Source organism: Meles meles, chromosome 9, assembly GCF_922984935.1.
Source record: "Meles meles chromosome 9, mMelMel3.1 paternal haplotype, whole genome shotgun sequence".
NCBI classification, from domain to species: domain Eukaryota; kingdom Metazoa; phylum Chordata; class Mammalia; order Carnivora; family Mustelidae; genus Meles; species Meles meles.
Window position 1 is genome coordinate 1,614,200 of NC_060074.1, and position 26,887 is coordinate 1,641,086.

At 39.6% G+C, this 26,887-nt stretch overlaps 1 protein-coding gene across 11 annotated transcripts in view; it reads left to right on the forward strand.

Annotated features, from left to right (window-relative positions):
- The window catches only part of GULP1 (GULP PTB domain containing engulfment adaptor 1), a 260,500-nt gene that overhangs the window by 194,925 nt on the left and 38,688 nt on the right, over positions 1 to 26,887 (forward strand). For 9 of the 11 annotated variants that reach the window (XM_046018774.1, XM_046018769.1, XM_046018773.1 and 6 more), the window contains 3 exons: positions 10,743 to 10,814; positions 17,351 to 17,449; positions 21,722 to 21,859. In XM_046018774.1, the coding sequence (XP_045874730.1) occupies positions 10,743 to 10,814; positions 17,351 to 17,449; positions 21,722 to 21,859 (309 nt within the window). The remainder of the gene's footprint in view (positions 1 to 10,742; positions 10,815 to 17,350; positions 17,450 to 21,721; positions 21,860 to 26,887) is intronic. The other 2 variants (XM_046018776.1, XM_046018775.1) reach the window with 1 other exon arrangement.

The following is a 26,887-nucleotide window of genomic DNA, read 5'->3' on the forward strand; positions in this document are numbered from 1 at the left end:
TCTTAGACTGTCTGACTCTCTACAGTCGATCATACTCTAAATGCCCCTTTTGTTTTTTATGTCTTTTTTATCTGTCCATACTGCTTAGGGGTCATATTTAACGTCTTAGTCTCAAGTCGGTGGTAGTAAAAATTTAAAAATGCACATGCATACCATAATGCCCCATAAATAAACCAGTCGTTTATAGTAATGTTTTTTAATTTAATTTTTTTTATTTGTTTATTTACAGCATAACAGTGTTCATTGTTTTGGCATCACACCCAGTGCTCCATGCAGTACGTGCCCTCCCTATTACCCACCACCTGGTTCCTCAACCTCCCACTCCCCCGCCCCTTCAAAACCTTCTGATTGTTTTTCAGAGTCCATAGTCTCTCATGATTCATCTCCCCTTCCAGTTTCCCTCAACTCCCTCTCCTCTCCATCTCCCCATGTCCTCCATGTTATTTGTTATGCTCCACAAATAATTGAGACCATATGATACTTGACTCTCTCTGCTTGACTTATTTCACTCAGCATAATCTCTTCCAGTCCCGTCCATGTTGCTACAAAAGTTGGGTATTCATCCTTTCTGATGGAGGCATCATACTCCTTATCCATTCATCCGTTGAAGGGCATCTTGGTTCTTTCCACAGTTTGGTGACCGTAGCCATTGCTGCAATAAACATTGGGGTACAGATGGCCCTTCTTTTCACTCCATCTGTATCTTTGGAGTAAATACCCAGCAGTGCACTTGCAGGGTCATAGGGAAGCTCTATTCTTAATTTTTTGAGGAATCTGCACACTGTTCTCCAAAGTGGCTGCACTAACTTGCATTCCCACCAACAGTGTAAGAGGGTTCCCCTTTCTCCACATCCTCTCCAACACACGTTGTTTCCTGTCTTGCTAATTGTGGCCATTCTGACTGGTGTCAGGTGGTATCTCAATGTGGTTTTAATTTGAATCTCCCTGATGGCTAGTGATGATGAACATTTTTTCATGTGTCTGATAGCCATTTGTGTGTCTTCGTTGGAGAAGTGTCTGTTCATATCTTCTGCCCATTTTTTGATATGATTATCTGTTTTGTGTGTGTTGAGTTTGAGAAGTTCTTTATAGATCCTGGATATCAACCTTTTGTCTGTACTGTCATTTGCAAATATCTTCTCCCATTCCGTGGGTTGCCTCTTTGTTTTGTTGACTGTTTCCTTTGCTGTGCAGAAGCTTTTGATCTTGATGAAGTCCGAAAAGTTCATTTTCGCTTTTGTTTCCTTGGCCTTTGGAGACATATCTTGAAAGGAGTTGCTGTGGCTGATATCGAAGACGTTACTGCCTATGTTCTCCTCTAGGATTCTGATAGATTCCTGTCTCACGTTGAGGTCTTTTATCCATTTCAAGTTTATCTTTGTGTACGGTGTAAGAGAATGGTCAAGTTTCATTCTTCTACATATCGCTGTCCAGTTTCCCCAGCACCATTTATTGAAGAGACTGTCTTTTTTCCATTGTATATTTTTTCCTGTTTTGTCGAAGATTATTTCACCATAGAGCTGAGGGTCCACATCTGTTCCTGATTAAAACGCTTCAAAGTATAGGGATGGAGGGAACATTCCTGAACGTCATAAAATCTATCTATGAAAGACCCACAGCAAATATCATCCTCAATGGGAAAAAGCTTGCAGCCTTCCTGTTGAGATCAGGAACACGACAAGGATGCCCACTCTCACCACTCTTGTTCAACATAGTATTAGAAGTTCTAGCAACGGCAATCAGACAACAAAGAGAAATAAAAGGTATCCAAATTGGCAAGGAAGAAGTCAAACTCTCTCTCTTCGCAGATGACATGATTCTTTATATGGAAAACCCCAAAGACTCCACCCCCAAACTATTAGAACTCATACAGCAATTCAGTAACGTGGCAGGATACAAAGTCAATGTACAGAAATCAGTGGCTTTCTTATACACTAACAATGAAAATACAGAAAGGGAAATTAGAGAATCGATTCCATTTACTATAGCACCAAGAACCATAAGATACCTGGGAATAAACCTAACCAAAGAGGTAAAGGACCTGTACTCGAGGAACTACAGAACACTCATGAAAGAAATTGAAGAAGACACAAAAAGATGGAAGACCGTTCCATGCTCTTAGATTGGAAGAATAAACATTGTTAAAATGTCTATACTGCCTAGAGCAATCTATACTTTTAATGCCATTCCGATCAAAATTCCACGGGTATTTTTCAAAGAGCTGGAGCAAATAATCCTAAAATTTGTATGGAATCAGAAGAGACCCTGAATTGCTAAGGAAATGTTGAAAAACAAAAACAAAACTGGCGGCATCATGTTACCCGATTTCAAGCTTTACTACAAAGCTGTGATCACCAAGACAGAGTGGTACTGGCATAAAAACAGACACATAGACCAGTGGAACCGAGTGGAGAGCCCAGATATGGACCCTCAACTCTATGGTGAAATAATCTTTGTTTATAGTAATTTAAGAGGTTTTTGTTTTCATAAGTTTTTCCAGTATTGTCATCGGTTGATTATTTTTATTGTAACATGCATTTAAAAGATATTTTCAATAATAGCTACTTCTTGGTTATGAGATAAAAGCTGATGCTTATTTTCATTGATACCTTTTTCTGTAGTTTCTAAATCCCCAATAGTGAATGTGCATTAGTATTAAAATATCAGTGTTTATTCATAATAAAATGGAAACATTTTGTTGTAGCATTTCAAAGCACAAGCATACAACTGTGAAAGAGAGGTACCTGTACTTACGTAAGGTCTAATTGCTGATCTTAAAAAAAAAAAGTACTGAAATGATGTTGCCTATTTGTGACTATGAAGAAAAATAATTGATGAGATTTTAAATATTTAAATTGAGAAAAAAATGCCACTAACCATTACACTTGCCACAGAACACATAATCTTTATCTTTGCTCTTTGCCACACTGAAAAATGACACTCAGAATCTTACATGTATAAACAGAAACAGTCTGATACGTTATATTCTCTTCTCATTGTTGTTTTTTACTGCCACATGGAGGAGCTAAGACATAAAGTTGTTAAATCATAAAAGCAATTATTTTTACTCAGTTTAAAATGTTAAACATGTCAATGCCCCATTTTTTAAGAGAATGCTAAAAAAATTCCTGTGTTTTTCACTTAGGTAAATACCTAACAAAAAACTTTTTGAGATTGATTTTTTTTTTTTCATTTAGCATAATTCCCTTGCGATCTAGCAAGTTGTTCTGTGTATCAACAATTCCCTGGTTTTTACTGCGGAGTAGTACTCCAGGGTATGAATGTATCACCATTTAACCGTTAAGTCACTGAAGGACATTTGGGTTGTTGCAGTGTTTGGCTATCATGAACAGATCTACCTTGAACAGCCGTGCATGAAGTATTTACATCAACATAAATTTTCACATCTTTGCGATAAGTACCCCAAAGTGCAGCTGTTTTATCCTATGATACCTGAATGCTTCATTCTAAAAGAAGCTACCAAATGATTGTCCAGAGTGGCTGTACCATATTCCCACAACATCAGTATCTACAATTGTATTTGCTAATCTGACAACCCTAATTAGCAATACTAATGATCATAATTTCCTGACTTCCTCTGGCATTTCCCCGAACACTTACCGTCTTCCCATTGGCAGCATTATTCTCTTTAACCTCCCTCCGAACCACGGCAGCGGCCTGGGGCTGCGTGATTCTGGAACTCAGCCCAATTTCCCAGTTTCTGCGACACCTCAGTGCCCAAGCCGACCTGGTTCACACCTTCTCCCCAGAGCCCTGCTTCCCCAAGCTCCGTGCGTACCCCTCCTGAGTGGGCTTCTTCAGCTGACGCATCAGAGACACTTCGAATTCAGCATATTTGAGCGCATGCTTCATTTCATCCTTCGTTCACATCTCTGTTAAAACGTCACCTTTTTAGAGAGGACTTTCCTGATCACTCAGTCTTAGTATTAGCGTCTCTTTGTCGGGACTGTCTGTCATTTATTTGTGTTGTCTTATGTCGTCTAAAACATACTGTAAATCTGTCTGTGATCTAGACATAAATTAGACACAAATCTCTCTCTCTCTCTCTCTCTCTCACACACACACACACACACACTTACTGGGATGTAAACTTGACGAGAACAGACATGGTTTTCCCCTCTTTTATTCCCAGCATCTAGTCAATACTCAGCTGTATTTTTTAGAGGAATAAATGAGTATGTGGAACGTTAAATTAATATTTAGGTGCTTGATTTAATTTTTATTTCTGTTATCTGTTATCTGTGTCCACTTTAAACAATCGAGTGTTCGTCCAAAGTTATGTAAAATGTTCCCCAGCTCTCCCAGGCCGCACTCACTCTAGCGGCCACTTTGAATTCTTCTGTGTTCCTCTCGTTATTTTCTTCTGGTGACCTGCCACATGGCTGTGCCTGGATTTGTGATACGTGTGGCACTTATCAACATCTCCTGTCCCCTCACCCTTGTTTCCTGGGTTCCTCCATTTCTTCCTTTGTTTTATTTTACTTCCTTCCTTTCGTACTGAGAACTGGGGCATGGGAGAGAAAGTTTTTGGACCCTTCCATAGTTCACTGTATATTTTTCTCTCTCAGAACCTGCAAACTTGGCTCTAAATCAATTTTTACTCAGAATTTGAAGTTGTTTTTCTTCAATTATTGATGATATGAAGTCTCAGCGTCATTCACATTCCTGACCCTGGAGGATTTTTTGTTATCGTTGTGTCCCTCTGGGATCTTTTATGATCTTCTCTTTATTTCTAGTGTATCGATGGTGAGCCTGGTGTGTTGTGCTTGTATGTGTTTTCACCCACTGAAATGTAATCTTGAGTCCTACTTTGGAAATTCATACCTTTGTTTCTGGGAAAGTGTTTTACAATTTTTTTTTCCTTCAGGTTTTCCTGTTCTCCATTTCTAAAGCCATCTGGTTTGATTTGGGGTCTCCCAGCATAGTGGTGTTCACATCGAAGCATGCGTCAGAATGACTGGAGGAGATCGCGGCTTGCTGGACCATCTCCACAGTTTCTAATTCAGTAGATGTGGCATTTGTAACAACTTCTCAGATCGTGTTGATACTACTTTTCCAAGGAAAAAGATTCCTAGGCCAATTCGCTAATAGTTCTATTTTTTAAAATCTTCTTTCAAAATATCTGGCCTTTTGGGGAACGTGGGTGGCTCAGTTGGTTAGGCGTCTTCTACCTCTTGGTTTCGGCTCGAGTTATCGTCTCAGGGTCATGGGGTGGAGCCCTGAGTCAGGCTCTGGGCTCAGCCTGGAGTCTGCCTCTCTCCCTCCGCTTTTCTCCCTGCTCGTGTGTATGCCTGCTGCTTCTCTCCTCTCAAATAAATAAATATAATCTCTAAAAACAAACAAACAAACAACAATATCTGGTTTTTAGGCTTTCTGTTCTCTTGGGCTGGCCTGCCTTCTCCCAGATACCTGGATGGATCATTGTGTTTTTGATCAATTTGCACTTCAACTTACCAGTGAGGCCTCCTCCTCCCGACGTCTTTAAAATGGTACGACTCAGGGCACAATGGCACACTCACACTTGGCCCTTCTGCCCCGATCCCTGCCATGTCTCCGCTTGCACTTGGCACTTCTGAGGTGCGTTGTAACTTGCGTGTGTACTTGATACAGTGTATGTTTGGCTCTGCACTAGAGCTCGGGATTCGTGAGAGTGGGAATATGCTTTGCTTTGCTCCCTGCTGTATCTCCGGTTCCTAAAATCGTACTGGATAACTAAAATAGTACTGGAGAAGTAGCGAGCACCCAGTAATTACTTCTTGATTAATTTCCTCAGCTTTCTCTTCTCGTATTCTCACTACGTTTTAAGTTGCTCCGCATTGTGTTTTCAGCTTCCATAAGTTCTTTTATGTTCTCTGAGTGGCTTTAGGCACCGTCCTGTTTTTGTGCTGGAGGCGATGTATTTATTGGACTTCAGATTTCTAGTCCTCTTTTTGTCCCTGCTTCCTCCCAGATTCTCTCCCCTGTTCTCTTTTGTTCCTGTTTCTTTTTCTCCTGGTTTTCATGTGCCTGGTTTTCCGCAGATACGACACAGACTTAGGTGCTTTGATATTGAAGGCTGAGGCCCTAAAGGCTGACCTGCAGTTCTGTGTACCTGAGCAGGGCGTGTGTCCCTGGGGAGCGGTCAGATGGGCCATCTGCTTCCTGGGAGACACCAACCATGTCAAACAGAGATTTTCTCTTTTATCCCCTGGGGCCACACTCCCTAGGGAGGAATTCTCCCACCTGGAAGCTTAGAAGACTAGGAAGGGAGACAGGATGGGAAAGGGCCCCAGCAGCCTGCAAATTCTCTGTGTGGACTTTGGCTGATTTTCTTTGTTTTTCGGTGAGAAGTCTCACCTCTGTCCTCAGCGAGCTCCAGTGGCCCTTTTTTTCTCCAGCTAGTTAACAGTTCAATGGTTTGATTGAGTTCCTTTTGTTCTTTTCCCCTACAGGCGCCAGGCAGAGTGGAAAAAGATGATTTGCGTACAAGCCTTCTGTTAGCACTTGCAGCAAGAGCTCTTGCTGCTTCTGACTTTGTATGCTGGACTATATGTTTCCAAATGTAAGCAGTCAGGTGTTTTAGTGTCTTGGGTCAGTTTCTCCCATTCTGGGAGAAAGATCCTGAGACAAAGATTCCGGAGCTGGTGATTTATTAAGGGAGTGCTCCCCGGAGCACCCAGCAAGTGTGGGGAGGCCGCACAGACAAGGAGAGCTCGAGGATAAGAACAGCATCAAGTAAAGTCCCGGCCTCTGTCTGATTCTGAGGGAACCTGGGCATTGTATTAATACATCATAGACTTTACTCTGTGTCTACGCAGAGGAGCTGGGCCTTTGTACTTCATACTAGTCACTGGCTAAAAAGATGGGGTGATTGGAGGGGGCGGGAAGCAAAAACCTCCCAGGCATTTCTAGCTCAGTATTGGTCGGTGGCTCATTACGCGAAGGGAATCCTCTGAAAGATTGGAGTGGGAGCTTTTTTTGTTATTAAGTTTTTAGTTACTGATTTGAGAGAGTGAGGGGAGGGACAAAAGGAGAGGGACAGGTAGACTCCCCGCTGAGCAGGGAGCCAAATCTGGGGCTGGATCCCAGGACCCTAATCTGGGGCTGGATCCCAGGACCCTGACTGGGATCATGACCTGAGCTGAAGGCAGACGGTTAAGGACTGAGCCACACAGACGCCCTGGAGTGTGAGCTCTTACAGCAAAGTGCCTCAAAGCTAGAGGATGGGCCCCGCGGCGATAAAGGGGATGCCTCAGAGGACTGTTGAGCAGGCACTCACAGTGTCCATCCTCGTGCCTCCCCCATACAGCCATTAGAGGGAGAAATGGGGTCCTCATAATGATAAAGCACTTTCCAGAGTTGTGTTAGAAGCTCAAGGTAACTGATCTTTAGAACAGTTTCATAAGGAGAGAAGAGCAATATCGCCATCCTGATTTCTCAAAGTCCAGTACGTCAGAGATGAAGTGCCTTTTCTAACATCTTCAGATTGTAAGTCTAGAGTTTATGCCGCCTGCATCGTATTTAAGAGTTACATAAATATTTTACATAGACATATGGAAGGCATAGAAGTATGATTTATTTAACGTGAGTAAGTAGCACGATGACTTTTATAATTTAAAAAATACAGGGAATGTTATAAAGAATGATGTACTTTTTGCTTTTAAAATCATTTCCATTGAGGGTAACACTGCATAGGAAAACTGGGTTGAGTGGCAGCCTCCGTATTAGATGTCTGCACCGTTTAATTCCTACCGTCATTCAAGGCTTCTCTCTGTGTTTCGTTCTTCAGATGATTTAATTAAAGCCAGTGTGAAAAAAATATATATGTATTAAAAGGTTCCTGGAGCCCTGCAAGAGGTTAATTCATTTAGAATGTCCTTGGAGTCCTTCCGTAATTTTCCCATGGGGGCCTACTCACATATAATACTTATGACTCATGGCATTTCTGCCGAAGAATGAATATTCTTCCATAAATATTTCCAGTAACTCTTACAGTCTGTTCTTGACACATCACACACTTCCTTCTAGGTCGAGAGTCACTTACCAAGAAGGAGTCTGCCTTTGTTTCCCTGTGTTTGTGAGCCCCAGACCACTCACTGGTGGAGAATCTCTCCGTGTGTGATGAGTTCAGAGACAGGGAGAGCGAGAATTTGCCCCACGGATTAACTCAGAACCAGAAAGCCCCAATGACGTTAAGTCTCCTCCTGTCGCTTGAACCCTTTAACCTTCTGGGGATCTAAAACGGTGCTTTTCAAACCTGGTGACACATTAAAGTCACCGGGGGAGGTTTAAAATGCACAGATGCCCTAGCTCTGCCTGAGACCAGTTAAATCAGACTCGTGGGTGCTGGTCTGCTGAAAGCCCTGGCGGGGGGGGGGGGGGGGGGGGTGCACACAGCCGAGGCTGAATGCACTGACCCGGAGCGGAAGCTGTGTGATGGGTCCGCTGGTGTCAAGAATAGACTTGACTGCGCCCCACATCTCCGAAGCAGGTTTTCAAGTCTCTTTAAGCTGAGAATTTCTCTGCTTATTTCGGTCTTTTTCAAAGGCCTGGTTGGCCAACTTGAGGTCATGCCTGGACAGACAATGTGCCTGACGATCCCATAGGTAGGCCGTGGCAGCGGTTTGGGATGGTTTGAGCACCCAAGAAAAAGGAGCTCTTGCCGCTTACAGAATCCGAACAGAAACATTTCTGCCCTAACGCTTCTGAGCCTCCCTTTCTCCTCCGTGAGCTCCCGAGAAAGTGGTCCAGGGGTTCGCGCTGGTGTTTGCAGGTCAGCTTTTGTGTGTGCCCCCCCACCCCACCGCGCCGCTGTCCCCTGCCCTGGTACTGTTTCCTCACTCTGTCTCTCAGACTTCCGCACAAGGAATCATCTGTGGTGTTTTTATTTATTTTTATTTAATTTATTTTTTTAAAAGATTTTATTTATTCATTTGACAGACAGAGACCACAAGCAGGCAGAGAGGCAGGCAGAGAGACGAGGAAGCAGGCTCCCTGCTGAGCAGAGAGCCCAGCGTGGGTCTCCATCCCAGGACCCTGGGATCATGACCTGAGCTGAAGGCAGAGGCTTTAACCCACTGAGCCACCCAGGTGCCCCAATCTGTGATGTTTTTAGAAATGTAATTGCCTTAACCCTACCTTAAAAGATGTTGATTTTTTTAGACCAGGGCATCTGCGTTGCCTATTCCCCCAGGGAATTCTGACGCTGGTAATACAGAGAATCCATTCTGAAAAACCACAACTCTCATTTCTTTAGTTGTTTTGTTGTTATTTTTCCAGGAATGAAGAAAGGAATAAAGTGTGTTTTAAGAAGATACTCTGACATTGCAATTTTGTTCCTTTCCATTCTGTGAGTTAACATAAGAAGATTCTACTTACTTACTTAATATAAAGTGTGTACACACACACACACACACACACACACAATAAGAACTGATGAATTCATAACTCATGCTGGTGTTATAATTGGCACCGTGTGACAAGAAAGTCTGGGAAAATTATACACACTTACTGTATTTAATGATTATTAGCTGTTATATATATAGAAATATTTTATAGAATAAAATATCCATACTGACTGGTCTTACATATTTCAAGAGATTGGACTTCTGTTTAGGAGGTCTTATATCCCTCCAGGATGGAGATTCTGTTACAGCGTGGTAATTATTACCGAACTTTGTCTCTTGGGTGGGGGGGTAGATCCAAACTAAAAACCTTCAGGGATATTTTAAAATTTAGTAAAATCGTAGTTCCATGTAACTTTTATTTTTTAATGTTGTTTAGTTTATAGCTCTTAGATGGAGTAGTTTTTAAAAAGTTTGTATTTTAAAAGCTTACGTACTCTACAAGTGTCCTAATTGGAAAATAACAAAAATGCTTATTTGCAATTATGAACCATATTAAAGCATATTAAGATCATAAAATATACTATGACATTTAAATCAAGCAACAAGTAAAAATCATTTATATGCTTTGAATTTACAGATAAATTAATAATTTATATATTATTAATGTTTTAAATCTTAAATTTTGAGGTCTCCTTTATTCCTTTCCTGCTAACATAAAGTAGCTTTAGTTTCCTTTCCTGTAAAACCCTTCAAATAAAATTCTTAGGGGGTGCCTCAGTGGCTCGGTTAAACATCTGCCTTTGGCGCAGGTCATGATCCCCGGGTCCTGGGATTGAGCTAGCGTTGGGCTCCCTGCTGGGCGGAGTCTGCTTCCCGCTCTGCCTTTGCCCCTCCCACCCACTCGTGCGCATGCTCGCTCTCTCAGATGAGTAAATAAAATCTTTAAAAATAAATAAAAATAAATAAAATATTTAGGAAAAAGAAGTCTTTGGATAATAGGAATTTTCTGTGGTTAAGTAGTATATTTACATTTTCATATAATATAAAGTAACAAATTAAATCTGCTTAAGTGGGATTTCGGTTTGGATTATTATCATTACATGGGTATACTGTTGTCGTTATTTTAGAGATTTTATTTATTTGAGGGAGAGAGAGAGCACGAGGGCGTGGTTAGGGGCAGAGGGAGAGGCAGAAGCAGACTCCGCACTGAGCAGGGAACCCGGCGTGGGAGCCCATCGCAGGACCCCGGGATCCCCCCGAGCCAAAGGCAGAGGCTTAAGGGACTGAACCGCCCAGGCGCCCCCATGCGTGTGCGGTTATGCCGTGTTGCAGTTCAAAGTGATACAGTGTTGTGCGATGTGGTAAAGCCTGCATCTGACAAACGGCCCTTTTCAGTTTCTTGGCAGTACAGAAGTGGAGCAGCCTAAAGGAACAGAGGTTGTGAGAGATGCTGTCAGAAAACTCAAGGTAGGGGAAGGCCTCCAGAGGCAAGCCGCTTGTGTTCCTCCTGTCTTCAGTCATCAGTAGGTCGATGCATATTCAAAGTGTGAATAGCTTTGTGGCAGATAATAGCTTTGTCCTATTAAAAGTTAATCCATATCACCAGATCAGGGAAACACATTTAATAATAAATATGAATCCACGATTTTTTTTTAACGTGGCACATTCTTCCTATTTGTCCATAATTTCTCCTGTTCAACGACAACATAAAATGGCAGTGTTCCCCAGGGTTGGCATTCAGGAGCTTGCCTTTACTTGCTTGGACAAGGGGGACTCGTGCCCTGACTCAGAGGCTGGTGAGGGCGTAGCAGCTCTAACAGGAGATCTCGTCCGCTAGCGGGAAGTGTGGAGTTAGAGTGGGTTCCAAAACAGAATTTTGTGACACCGTGTGTTAAAGATGTCCTAATGCCAAATCCCAGAGGATGTGGCTGTGTCCCTGCGCAGACGTGGGGACTGGTGAGAACAAGAGAGCAGCAGAGACATTGAATAAGCAAATCCATACTCATTATCACATTTCCTGAGAAAATTCTCTGTAAGATGCCACGTATCTTAGCACATTTTTCTAAGTGTGCCCCATTCCAGAAGACCCTGTTCTCACTGAGACATGAAGATGTGAGGAATTCCTTCAATAGAATTCTCATCTTTATCTCATTAAGAAAATCTAACAACAACTTTTTTGTTTTTTTATACAATTCACTGTTATTTGCTGTATTCTCACGATTTTTCCCAGAAACAAACCTGCTCTAACTTTCTTTAGTTTAGAGATTATCCAGTTATTTTACAAGAGGGAGAGGCCTTTGGTCTTGGCTGGCAAAGTCCTCCACATGAAAACATGCCTTTCTGCCTTGAGAATGTCTTATCAGGGGATCTGCTGATGTGTAAACTGAAGAACAGTTGACGGGGGCTGCTGTGTATTCTGGGGGAAGAAAGTAAAATGGATAATAAGTTTATCTACGCACTTTACATGTAAATCATTTACTACTGCTTCCAAGTAAATATGCTGAAAGTTTCCAAAATGATATCTCTCCCATTTGGGAAAAAAGTGAACTGGGCAGTCATTTCTTTCCATTGCTCATTAGGTAATAATTCAGACTTGGCCTTGTTTGATCGGTACTTTTAAGTACTAACAGAAGATTAGAAAGACCTCACAGTTTATGAACAACATTTAGAATAATATTCTCTTCAAAATATTCAAATACTCAAAAATTCAAAAATCCAGAAAATATTCAAATATTCAAAATATTGCAAACTCAGCAAGGAATCCAGCTTCACTACAATCAGAATTTTTTATAGAAGAAAAATGGTACTTATACTTAATGTGTCTTTATGTCTAGGAGGTTCTTTATTCAGTCAACTCAGATCCCAAACCAAAAGGATTAAATTACATTATGACCAGGTGACATGTAGAGGTATTTGAAATGAAATGCTTTTAAACAGTGGCTATTTTTCATACATTTTCTGGAGACTTTTTGCAGTCCTTATGTCATTTTATATTTGGGAATGTATTCCCGCTAATAAAAGAATGTGATTTGTAGTTAGTATGCAGTATAGTTTTTAAAAAATGCACGTTCACTTGATAATTTTTGTTTTTCACCTGTCTTCCAGAATAAATGTTTATCTAATAAGCAATCTTTATGCTGCTGATTGCAAAAATTTTATAGATCAGGAAAGTGTATTTAAGGGTAATGATACATAAACAAGCTAAAATAAATAAAACAATGTTTTTTATTTAATTTTATTTTATATATATCTTGGTGTCAGAGGTCAGAGCTACAATTCAAAGCCTTCAAGAATATTTTCATTTATTTTAGAAATGTAGACTCTGGCTCCTCTTTAATTCTGTTGTCATGAGGGAATGGCCAGAAGGTGGTGCTGTGGTTCTACCAAAAAAAAAAAAATGCTCATTGACTGTTTTGTGTACACGTCCCCTATTTTAATTTCCTGTTTATTTTTCTTAAACATATGTATTCTGATTGCCTTTTTATCCATTACAGTTCAGTATTTAATTTTACTTGCCACATAAGTTAATAATTTATTTGTATTTGCTCGTTTTTCAAAACTTTGTAATACTTTAGGTACTGGTTTCTGATAAGAATTTTAAAATTTAGGATTAATATAAGGTGACAGGATACTTAGAATATTTTCAATAGTGTATTTTTTTTATGCTCCTATGTTTAATGATGCCTGATTATTTTTCAAGAAAAATTTTTATATTTTTATTTTATTACATACAGCTTTTCTATTATTTTATAGAGAATTTATACTTCATAAATTTTTTCTTAAATAATTTTATAAGTGTTAAAATTTTTTAAAGATTTTTATTTATTTATGTGATGGAGAGAGAGATCACAAGTAGGCAGAGAGGCAGACTGAGAGAGAGAGCGAAGCAGGCTCCCTGCTGAGCAGAGAGGCAGATGCAGGGCTGGATCCCACCAGGACCCTGAGGTCATGACCTGAGCTGAAGGCAGAGGCTTTAACCCACTGAGCCATCCAGGCGCCCCAATAAAAGTGTTAAAATTTTTACCTTCAGATTTCATATTTGCCATAACAACATATTTTCTGTTTCTCAGTCATGGCCAACCATTTCTAATTCTTAATCCTGTTTTAGCCCAAGATTTAAGAAAATAACAAATTTTCTAAAATGTAATAATTTAAAAACCCTCTCAACTTCTGTATATTTAATAGTGTTATTATTGTAATGAATTTCTTTTTTAGTAGTGTTTTATTTATTTTTATCAATACAACTAGGACAAATGTCAGAGGACAGAATATATTTTATAAACAGTCTGCTCGTGATGTTTACATGTGGGTGAATATTGATATATATGTCCAAAGCTTCTTAGTTTCTCTGGGAGATAAGGAGGGGGCCAGCATTCCTCGACCCCAGTGTTAGAGGCAAGATCCCGCACCCCATACAGCTAGATTAAAATTATGTGATGCTCCCTCAGCAAAGGAGGCTTTGGGAATTGCAGCTGAGTTCTACTAATCTTGGTCTTTTTTCCAACCTCAGTCTCTCTATGTAGCATAGCACTGTTTTTTTTTTTTTCATAACCAGTTATTTAATTAATAAAGTGTTTAGGGCTATACATATATACATACACAGCTGATTCCCTATAGGATTATTAGGAATATCCTTAATTAAGTTAACACTTTATAAGAACCACAAAGAGGAAGAGTAGCTCTGAATATTTGACTCATAGTAATAAATTCATTGGTTTTCTTTCCTAATAATGTATAGTCCCTTAGCAGTATAGTTAGATTTCATTGTTTTAAAGTCCTTTGAGAAATAAATAGAAATTGCGTGATTGTGCTGTTGAAACTCAGTGGTGCTCCCTGTAAGGAATTTTCTGTAGCTGTTTACTTTCTAGTGACATATACTTAAGTAACTATGAATTTCCAGTAAAATACTTCATTTTTTCCCCATCTTTTAATGGTGGTCAAGGATTGTTTCTGTGTGTTTGTTTGTCGTATCCAGATATCCTCCAGATGCTTAGACTTTACCCCCTTTGAATATTTTTATTGGATTATTATATACAAATTTTGTTGGGTAGATCACTATCTAGACTACCAAGAATGAATCCACTGAAGCAAACATGGAAAGAAATTCACAAAAGGCTCCAGGCATTAACATTCAAGTAGCAAATAGGGAGACAAAAGAATATAATGTAAGTAAGAATGACGAGCAGTCTTCAGCCTGTACATTAGCAGTATTCTGGAACACAGTTAAGAGGTCTGTCAGGCTTTGAGTTAGAGGGGGCATGCAAACTTAATGCAGTAATCTTCGATTTCGGAGAAAAATGGACAGGAGTGAGAATATTCTGTTTAACCTACAGATTGAGCAAACACAACCTTAGGCATCGTTATTTGCAACAACATGGAGCAGGTGAAGCCAATAACCATCATAAGCCTTGATACGCATGAAGTAAAATTGGGAAGTTTATTTTTTTTTTTAATGTAGAAAATGTGTTGTGAAAAGAAAAGAGTTATTTTGTGGGTAGCTACAAAACTAGATTCTCAGCCTGACTGCTATAAGCCCATTTTATGATCAAGGTACTGGATTGGGTGACCTGTCAATCTTTTTTGAGCACAATTACTTCATCTTGATAAGAAGCAAAGAAAAAGATCTCAGAAGCCCTTAGATTGGATATTTTATTCCTTTTTCTTTATCTCATTCTTTTTTCTTTTTCCTCCCTCCTCCCTCTCCTATTTTTTTATTTTCTTTTCTACCTGTAGCCCCCACTTTTTCCTTTTTTTCATTTCTTCCATTATTTCTTCTTTTCTTTTTCTGGCAGAAAGGAAGTCCCTCAGTGAGGTTTCATATTAGTGGTTGTTCTGTGATAGACTTTGGGAAACTAAAAGAGGTTGCAGGAGTGGTTGTGTTCAGATGTGGAAAAGGCCACAAGAGCCACTGCTCAGTGTCTTGTTTCTGGAAAAGAGCAGCATCCAGGAGGCCCCACTTAGCCTGGGGCTGCAGCCCGAGATGGGAGTGGCTTTACTCGGAGGCCCTCACAGAGGTGGAAGCCACTGGTTCATTTTGTGAGCCTTCCTACGTGAAAACCCCCAAATTGTTTTAAGTATGCCGATACAGGAAGGAGATTGTGAAGGGAAAATAAGCAATCTGCTTTCTTTGGGAGAGCACTGGAATAATTTTTTAAGATCTGAAAACAAAACTTGTTTCTTGAAGATGTGCCAAAACTATCTGGCACAATTTCGTCCGGTTCATGTGTGGACTGTAAGGCTTCTGGATGCAAAATGAGCGCTGCCTGCCTTCATAGAATAGGACAGACAGGTCACTAAAAAGTTATACCTCCCCGGACGAAATGAAACAAATGGTTCTCCTCCTCCCCGGGACAGCACCACAGACACTTGAAGGCATTCATGTGTGCATTAATTACATCACTCTGATGGCAGCGCAGAGCCATGAAAAGACAAAAGGGCTTTTAACCACTCTGTGCTTTAGAACGGAACTATACCATGTGTACTCACATCTGTCCTACGTTAGAGAGAAATGCACAATGCAAATAAATACGATCACGAAAGAAGACTGAAACCACACCCTGCCTCACATAGAGTCTATTTTGAGTCAAATGAGATGATCCATATGCTGAAAAAATGTTTTAATAGTAGGGAATAACATTTTGAGGCCCTAGAAGAGGGGTAGAAAATCCTGTTTTTTTCCATAGCACCCCCCCATTTTTTTTTAAAAAGAAAGGTGGGGGAGGGTAGGAAGAAGTAAAGTAGGGAAAGAGCAGCGCTGCCAAAGTCAGGACACGCGGTGAACTTTGAACTTGAGATAAACAATGAGTAATATTCTTAGTGTTAAGTATGTGTCCCAAATATTGCATGGGACATACTTACACTAAATAGCATGTATGCATTATATGTGTGTACACATACGTACGGAGTGTAGATGCGTATTCTAAAATAAAAGTTTTTTTTTTTAAGTCACCATTTAATATTCATATTTAACTGGGCTCTTGGAATTTTTTCCACCACTAAATCTGGCAATGATGGGAGAGAGACAGGAACTCCATTTACAAAGTGCGTGGATGTCGAGATTCTCTTTTTTTATTTTATAACATAACCTAACAAGCATTTGCATACACCTACCAGTTCAATAAGAAGTTACAATAAAGGGATACCTGGGTGGCTCAGTTGGTTGAGCGTCTGCCTTCAGCTCAGTCAGGATCTCAGGGTCCTGGGATCAGGTCCCGAGTCAGGCTTCAGGTTCAGTGGGCAGTGAGCTTCTCCCTCTCCCGCTACCCTCCTCCCTGCTGGTGCGCTCCTGCTGTCTCTCTCTCTCCCTCCCTCTGTCTCTCTGACAGATAAACAAAACCTTTAAAAAAAGTGAAAAGGCTGATAAACTTAATTACATGCAAATAAAAAAACTTAAAAAAAGGAAGTTACAATAAAAACTACTATGAAAGCATTGGAAAGTGTTTAGGTTTTAAGACACAATGTGCTAGACTGAGGCTGGTTCTTTTAGCTGGGATGGTTACTTTGGCACTTGACTTCAGTTGAAGTTTGGTGACCTTTCTCCTTGCACTCATTGATTTGGTTGGGTAGGGTGACAGACCAAATGAGGTAAGCATCTAAAAATGACAAAAATGGTATAGCCAGCGCCGGTGAACTGTAAGTTCTCTAAAGGTATTAAAAACAAAAGATCCACAGAGAAATAAATTGATCTTTGCTTATCTTCCCACAGTTTTCATTTTCTTAACTACTTAGTATGAATATAATTGTTTAAATATAATGAGAGAAGTATTAAAAATTTTTCTAAAGGTTACTGAATTTCAGAATTTAATGCTAATAAAGGTAGATTACCATGATGACTAAATATTTTGAAGCTATTTGGGTTTATAAAATACTTTATAATGGGTAATAATTTATTTAATAGAAGCCTAGCACTGAATACAATCTCCAAATACATATTACATATATGTTTTGTGTTCTTTTTCCATGGAAACATAATTAGAGTTTTCTGAATAACTTTTCATTTGTAGTTTGCAAGACATATCAAGAAATCCGAAGGCCAGAAAATCCCTAAAGTTGAGCTGCAAATATCAATATATGGGGTAAAAATTCTGGAACCGAAAACAAAGGTGAGTCTTCCTTTTGCGTGTCAGAAGCACTCTAATCTTCCATGAATTGAGGTTCTGTTCCTATTTCAGTGAGATCGGTAACCAACTGGACCTGGCCAGTTCTCAGTTAATGACAATTTAAGATCCTGTTGAATTTTTAGGACGAAAACAACTTTGGGAGTGCTTCCAAAGTGGCCTGTTTTGGGGATTGAAGTGTATTTAATAGTGTTTGGTTTTGTTTTCAGGAATTTTTCTTCATGTGCTGTGGAAGAGATGGGTGAAGGGTGGTTCCCTGAGTGTGAGAGGAGACAAAGCTGTGCTGTTTGTTGAAGTATCTGGGACTGCCTGGGACCTGTAGACGTAATCGGTGCATATTAGTTTGCTAGGGCCGCTGTGATGATAATACCACAGACATGGTCACTCAAAGAAACAGAAACTTATTTTCTCAGTCCTGGAGGCTGGAAGTCTTAAGACAAGGGCAGGGGCACGTGGGTAGCTCAGTGGGTTAAGCCTCTGCCTTCCGCTCAGGTCATGACCTCAGGGTCCTGGGATCCAGTACCGCATCGGGCTCTCTGCTCTGCGGGGAGCCTGCTTCCCCCCTCTCTCTGCCTGCCTCTCTGCCTGCTTGTGATTTCTCGCTGTCAAATAAATAAAATTAAAAAAAAAAAAAAAAGACAACAAGGGCAGTGGTGTCAGTTTCCTCTGAGGCCTCTCTCCTTGGCTGGCAGACGGCTGCCCTCTTGCTCGCCTCTTCACACAGTCGTCTGTGCACACACACCCCGGGTGTCTCTGTGTCTGTCCAGTTTCCTTTTCTTGTTAGGACACCATTCAGACTGGACAAGGGACCATCCTAATGAGCTCACTTTGATGCAATCATCGCTTTCAAACCTTATCTTCAAATACAGTCACATTCTGAGGTATGGGATGGGTGGTAAGGCTTCCGTGTATGAATTTTGGGGGAACATAATTCACCCCATAAGACATCGTGAACTTAAAGTTCTTGTATTTAAGAGCCTTTCCCCCTACAAATCCAATGAACAAAAATTTAAGTATAACCCATTCTGGCTTCACATTTATTAATATGGATTTGTTATGGACTTCATTGTTTTTACCCAAAATACCTATGTTGAAGCCCTAAGCCCCAGTGTGACTCCTTGGAGGTAGAGCTTTTGAGGTAATTACGGTTACATGCGGTCTTAATGAGGCCTTCATCTAGCGGAGGTGGTGGGGTCCTGACAAAGAAAGAGACATCAGGGATGTGCAAACACAGAGGAGAGGCCGTGTGAGGACAAGTGAGAAGGAGACCGTTGGCAACACGGAAATACGGCTAAACGCGCGGTATAGAGAGAGAACTTCGTTAGTGTTTACACTTGACAGTAGTGACAGATCGCTGGAAGAGCATAAAATATAAAGACTTAATTCTACGAGATGACCAGTGCTAATGTGTGGTGTGTGTGTGTGTGTGTGTGTGTGCGCGCGCGCACGCGTGAGAGAAGGAGACAGAGAGGTGGATCACGGGAATGCAAATGCGGCTCAGTGTCACCAGCCGGTGATTCTGAAGTCCTGGTAACAAGTCCCCCGTAGTAGTGATTGTGCACTGACAGCTGTCAGCCGTATCACTCTGTTCTCTGAACTTGGGCTGGCAGATGTAACTTCCTCCCCATCCTAAATCCCGTTTATCAAACGTCAGTGCGGTGGGATTCCACTCAGCATGATGAACCGATTGAGTTTTGAGCATTATATTTTGCCTTACTCAAATCACTGACAAAAAAGCTTTCCCTCTCTGTCCCCAGGTCTCAATTTCCTAGACTTAATAACTAATTATTAAGAAACCCAATTGAATTTTCCCCTAAAAACATATGTTTTCCCAAGCTTTTAATAGGGAAAAAAAAATCTCTTTTTTCATCCCTACCAAATCAAAGCAGTCAGTCTTGGAGTTTTAAAATCTCGGAAATATCTTATAAATTCAATAATACTACATTTGAAGACAGAGCAACTGACTCTCTACCCATATATTCCATATGAACGTAGAGTATCTGAACTCTTCATCCATACATAGAATGTACCATTTTTTGGATCCACTAAAAGAAAATAACCTAAAAAAGGTTATTTTTTAGGTTTTAGGATGCTCAGCTCCACTGAGCATCAGGGCCCCTTGGAGATTCCTGGGAGTCCTGATTGCTAGAATCCACACAGGACTTTCAGGTTCAGAATCTGCTGAAAAGACTTCGCGTCTATATCATAAAAAACAGACCCAGCACGACCCCGTGTCACTCTGATACAGCCTGTCTCAGACACGAGTTTAGGAAGTGCCGTCTGGGGAGACCGACGTGAGTCAGAACAAGGTCTGCCCTTCTTTCTGCTTCAGTTTATTTCATTTAGTGGTAATGAAAAAAATACTGTGCTCGTTAAATAAACGTATTTATATTAAAATGTACATGTATGAGGTAGGGGTTAAAAATTCTTTATTATTCTAAAATGGACTTCATAGAAAATAGACTATTTTTCTATGCCATGTGGTTGAATGAAGAGAGAAGAGAAAAGCCATCTCAGTTGGCTCCAGTCTCTCTCTGTGTGTTTTGCCTTTCTTCTTTTCTCCCTGATCCTTCAAACGAAGATCACGCAGTGTGGAAAGAGGTGGTGTAAGTGAAATGGGAATTTCCTTACTCTTTGTTCCGACTCCAATAAAATATGGTCAGTGTTAAAGTGTAATTGTGTTTTCACTGTGCTTAACTGTGTTCCAAGTCTGTCTGATATCATCAAAAATTAGGGCTACATTTAAAATTCACAAAGATTTATCATCATAACAAAAAATTCACAAAAATAATAAAATTACAAGTTTTAGCTTCCAAGTCTTCTTTTGTAGGAAGATAGCTCTGTCAATCTAAACAAAAATTAAGATGATTCCCGACTGGCATTACCAAAGGCTTTCTGTGACCATACTGGGCCTATGGATGCTTTTCCACCAGCCCACGTGAATGGTGTGTTTTCATGTTACTTGTAGTTTCTCCTACAAGTAGGAAAAAAATATCAGTCGTTTTTCTATGTTACATAGTAATGATATTTCCTCTACATTATCATTAACATGATTATACTATTTACGAACTGGTGTATGCCTCCTGTCAATGTTTGGAAGGTGCAGGGTGGTTCAATATTGTTTGATTGACAGTATTAACACTAAAATAAAAAATATGTCTGCAAAAAAAAAAGACTGGCCAATCAGAAAAAGTATAGAAGGAGAGTCTCAGGCAGATATGGCCATTGTCCATGTTAGCACTAACCCCAAGAAAGGGAAGATGTCCTCATCAGATGCCACGTAAGTTGAGCCCCTCTTTTTGGCATTGTTCCTTCCTGCTGTGGAAATGGATGCATCAAGCCATCCAGTGATGACAAAAATGTTACATTCGTCTAGTGTGCTTCCTCATTCTAATGTTCATGCTTGCCTTTGATGACTTACCATTTGGTTTGTATGCAGGGAAAAATATAGTGATATAAACAAATTCTCTTAACGTCTATTTCCATATCTTATTTACTCATTTAAAGTCTGATGAGCAGTAATGAGAATCAGAGTGAAAGATCAGATCTCATCAAACGGACGTTTCAAACCCTGAACTTGGACAGATGTTAGAATGTATATATTATATGTCTGTAATATATATATATATAATATGTATGTACATATATGAAAAATATAAAACTGTAACCATATATATATTTCTGATTAGTAGGGTTGATTCAGTAATTAAGCTGCTTGATATGCAGACCTTCCTCATGAGGACATGTAAAATACAATTTAATGTGAAAACTAAGGTTGAAATGGTGGTGTGTTTCATAGGACATCATGTGCAGAAGAATTTATGTTTTAAACTGTAACGTTAGTGAGGAGAAGGTAAAGGTAAAATGAAAACATTCTGGTAAAAAAGAGTTCTGCTAATTCTGTAACCTTGTCAAGTATCTTAATTCTCAGGCCCTCGGTGTTCTTCTAAGTGAAATCTCAGAGTTTAAAGTAGTCTCTCACGGTCCCTTGCAATCAGAAAGTGCGCACACCTCTGACCCTTCCATATCCTGCTTGTGTTTCTCTAAGTCCTGCTGAGATCCACCGGGGTTTAGTCTGAATCGGGAGGCCCGTCTCCTGCACGTATTTGTTTAAGTTTGGGTGTATGTGATTATAAACCGAACTTGGACAGATGATTGTTTCACTTTTAAAGTCATGAGTTGTATGTTATGAACACAAGCTGGTATTTCAGAAAGTGGGCAGAAATCTCAACTGTTTATTTCCGTTTGTGTTTGCAGGAAGTCCAACACAATTGCCAGCTTCATAGAATATCATTTTGTGCAGATGACAAAACTGACAAGAGGATATTCACTTTCATATGCAAAGATTCTGAGTCCAATAAACATTTGTGCTATGTATTTGACAGCGAAAAGTGTGTAAGTATGCCAGATGTTTTAGGGTGGTTTGTTCTGTTTTACAAGCCGGGAATTGTCTTGTTTCCGGCATTAGTAAAGTATTTGGAAATGAATAAGTTCTGCAAATACTTAACTACACTAATAGATTCATCCTGTCATGAGAATGTGCTTCAGGGTTTCATCCCTAACTGAATTCTCATGTTCATGGGCACAAGTTTGCATGCAAATTTCTTTCCATAGAACATCATGCCTGCTTATGTTATGCATTTATTTCTTTTATCATCATGTATTGGTAATTTTAATCTCAACTATGACTTAGCAATAGGCACGTGATGCAAAGAGTAATGGTGAGCAGAGTGTTTCTTTTTTTCTAGAATGCGATGGAAATGATAAAAATAAATATTTTAAACTCCAGGAAATAAAATCTGTATGGCTCCTTTAAAAAAATCTCCAGGGGCACCTGGGTGGCTCAGTGGATTAAGCCGCTGCCTTCGGCTCAGGTCATGATCTCAGGGTCCTGGGATCTAGCCCCGCATCGGGCTCTCTGCTCTGCAGGGAGCCTGCTTCCTCCTCTCTCTCTGCCTGCCTCTCTGCCTACTTGTGATCTCTCTCTCTGTCGAATAAATAAATAAAATCTTAAAAAAAAAAATAGACTTAAAAAAATCTCCAATACTTTGAAAAGCTGGTTCTTGATTTTCATTATTCAGAAAACTTACTATAATGAAAGGTAATAGAATCGTATGTGCATGAATGTTGCCTGCATGCGTGTGTCAGCTTGCAGATGTGACCTCCGGGTCTCAGCAAGGGAGATCAGTTAGGGAGTCCTAGAGTTAAGTCCTGTAATAGTGCTTTTAACCATCTGGAATCTTCAGAAAACCATACATCTTGATTATAATTAGCATAAGCTAATGTTAATCGTAATCTAGTCTGACATCCTATTACAAAACATAAGATAGGAATTCCAAACACGTTGCAGCCATTAATGACTTAATGAAGGAAGAGCACCTAACCTTGGCAACATCACAGGCTTAGACAGACGAAGGAACTTAATTCGCTCATTTGCTTATTTTTCTGCTATCAAAAATAGCAAAGAATTAATATTATTATCACTCTTACATGATTTATTCCTCTGGTTCCAGTATGTGAGCTTCTTTTTTTTTTTTTAAATAAAGATTTACTTATTTATTTGAGAGAGAGAGAGAGAGAGAGAGTGCGTGAGCTGGGAGTGGGAGGGGAGGGAGCAGAAAGATGCAGAGAGGGAGAGAAGAGACTCTGCAGTAAGCCTGGAGACTGACGTGGGGCTTGATCTCACCACCCTGAGATCCTGACCTGAACCCAAACCAAGAGTCCGACACTTCGCTGATTGAGCCAGCCAGGGGCCCCAGTATGTGAGCTTCTTGAAAGCAAGTACCTTTAGATATGTCCATGCAGCTCCTGCATTAAGGGACAAAAGATACTCAATGAATTTTTCCTTATAGAAAAAGGACCATATAGAAAAATTTACAAAAGGTAGAGTAAGTTATTTTATGTATCTTTTAAGCTATAATGCTCTAAAAATGCAAACTAATGTGCTAAGCTCTTGGCATCATAGTACTTTTTTGAGGATTTGATGACTATGAAATACCTCATCAGAAAAATATATGCTCCGGGCGCCTGGGTGGCTCAGTGGGTTAAGCCTCTGCCTTTGGCTCAGGTCATGGTCTCAGGGTCCTGGGCTCGATCCCCGCATTGCATCGGGCTCTCTGCTCAGCAGGAAGCCTGCTTCCTCCCTCTCTCTCTGTCTGCTTCTCTGCCTACTTGTGATCTCTCTCTCTGTCAAATAAAAAAAAAATTAAATATTTAAGAAAAATATATGCTCACCCATATGACAATATCATAGGTACAGCAAGGCATTTATTTATTGGTTTGTTTATTGTTTTAAAGATTTTATTTATTTGAGAGAGAGTGAGTGAACAAGAGAGGAGGAGGGGGAGGGGCAGAAGGAGAGGGGGAAGCAGGCTCCCCACTGAGCAGGAAGCCCGATGCAGGGCTCTATCCCAGGACCCTGGGATCATGACCTGAGCTGAAGACAGATGCTTAACTGACTGAACCACCCAGGTGCCCCTATAAGGCATTTTATATAAAGTTCAAGTTGTTTTTGAAATTTTTCGTATTGAGTGAGTGGGTTATATTTGATATTCCAAGTGTTTCTTTACCATGATCATTTGCAGATGTTTTTCTCTCTGTTATTGAGAAGATGAAAGTTGATATTTGTTGAATATCTTCTATGTGTAAGATATAATAACCTTTTACCACTTATACCTGGCAGTAAACTCAGTTGTCCTTCTTTCTTGCTTTACACATAGAAATAAATGGCCTTGGGGTCCTTTGAAATACTCATAATTAGAATTCATTATAAATGTTAGCCTTCTTACAGTTGTGTGTCACGTGTTTTTATTTGATCTCCATCCAAATTTATTGGATTATTTAAAACATAAGCTTGCCAGGGGCACCTGGGTGGCTCAGTGGGTTAAGCCGCTGCCTTCGGCTCAGGTCATGATCTCAGGGTCCTGGGATCGAGTCCCGCATCGGGCTCTCTGCTCAGCAGGGAGCCTGCTTCCTTCTCTCTCTCTCTCTGCCTGCCTCTCTGCCTACTTGTGATCTCTCTCTGTCAAATAAATAAATTAAAAAAAAAACAAACAAACAAACAAAAAAAAACATAAGCTTGCCAGAGTAACTGCGTAGTTATATTATTTCAAAAGTATAAACTCTGTTTCACCTCAATCATAATTGTTTATATTTGATTTCAAGAATTTAAATTCCTTGACCCATTATTCTCTTTGGATATAACATACTAACTTTTTTTTCTTGAGTGTTGAAGATAATTTCTTGGAGTCTAAAGCAGTGGCTCATAACTATTAGTGTATATAATATTAAAAAAGAGGGCTCTTTGGTTTTCACTTCAAAAAATAAGTTCCTATTGATTGAGGGTTGATCTCAGGAAATCTCTGCTACAGGTAGATGGAATTGTGGGCTTTGAAAAGAGGTCCAAGTTATTTCTTCAGCTATAAGTGTGCATGACTTTTGTGAACTCAAAGAGGCTATGTTTCCTCAAAATTTCATTATATCACCTCAAGGTTTTACTTGCTCTAATTGTAATAATGACTATATTTATAAAATTGATTTGATATATATGTTGAACTTTTGACGTGCCATCCTCTTTAATTCTCATTTTAACTAGCTAATCATGGAAGATTAAAACAGGAAAATAAATAATGGCCCAATTGGCAAAACTCTTTCCTCTTTACAAAACCAAGGCCAGAGAAGTTGAGTGAGTTTAGCAATTTACAAAGCTGGGTAGTAACAGAGTCAGGATTAAAATGTAAGATCTTAGATTACCATTATAATGTTGGTTTCCATCATGCTGTATTACTTTTGTAATTGTGACTGGTTCCAGAGCCCATCCACTCTTATTGGGGCCTTCATCTTGTCTACTCATTATATCTTTTTTAGTACTTCTGTGAAATTGTTGAATGTTTGAAAGATAGATAAAAACCAATCATAGTATGTCACAAGACTGAAATTCACTACGTTGTAAATAGTTTTATGTTGTATTTGTGAGCTCCCTCCTTCCATGGTGACAGTGAGGATCACATGGGGACCTAGAGTATCCAGTCCTGCCAAGAAGTAATGAAGAGAGGCCAAATGCGGCAGCTGAACCTCTACCCCATTAGGCGGTAATGAGGTAGTGATCTCCATTCCCATTCTCCTACTGGAATGGTGTCTGAGTAAGCCACTAAAATACAAATCTTAACTAATTTCTAGAGTCTTATAATACCAAAAATACCCAAGACTTGGTTAAAAGTCACTCATATCAAGAAACAAAAATATGTTAAACTAAATGAAAAAAAGATGACCAGTAGATTCCAACACTGAAATGAGAGAGATAGTAGAATTACTGAAGATTTTAAAACAACCATCATAAAAATATTTTAAATAATTACAAGCACTCTTGAGACACATTAAAAAGTACAGAATTTTATCAAAGAAATAGAAAATCTAAACAAAGAAATAAAAGATGCAAAAAAAAAAAAACCCAATAGGAGTATTAGAACTGAAAAACTACAATAACCAACTGAAAAACTCAGTATCCGAGCTCAGTGGCAGAATGGAGAGGACAGGGGAAAGAATTAGTGACCTGGAAAAAGGAAAGATTACAAAAATGTCCAATTTAAACAACACAGAGATAATAGGCATATGCATGCACACACATACACACACACAAATAATATAAAAAGAAAACAGGACTTCAGGGATCTCTTAGTCTGTAACAATATGGGTAACATTTATGTGTCATCAGAGTCCTGGAAAGAAAGAAGAAAAAGAAGACAGCCTTGAAAAAGCACTTGAAGAAATAATAGCTACAAAGTTGCCAATTTTGATAAAAGCCATAAACCTATAGATTCAAGAAACTGAGTGGACTCCAAAGAGGATAAATCCAAACAATTCCATGCCAAAATGTATCACACTTAAACTTCTGAAAACTAAAGACAAAGAAAAATCTTGAAGACACAGGACATAAGTCCTATAGCAGAAAACCAATCTTAAATACAATTTATTTCTCATTAGAAACCATGAAGGCAAGAAGGAAATAGCACAATATATTTTGAGTGCTGGGGTGGGGTTGGGGGGGAAGAACTGTCCAGAATCCTATATCCAGAAATAATACATACTTCAGGAATTAAGGAGAAATTGAAAAATTATCAGATGAGAGAAAACTAAGATAATTTGAGTCACTAGACCTATCCCAAAAGAACAGCTAAAGGGAGTTCTCTAAACAGAAAGGAAACAATAAAAGAAGGCACCTTGGAACATGAGGAAAGATAAAAGAACAGGCTAAGCAACCATGTGGGTAAATCTTTCCTTTTCTATTATTATTGAAAATAGAAAATACCAACAGCATTTTTCATAGAACTAGAATTTTCCAACAGTCTTAAAATTTGTTTGGAATCACAAAAGACCCTGAATAGCCACAGCAACTTTGAAAAAGAAAAGCAAAACTGGAGACAT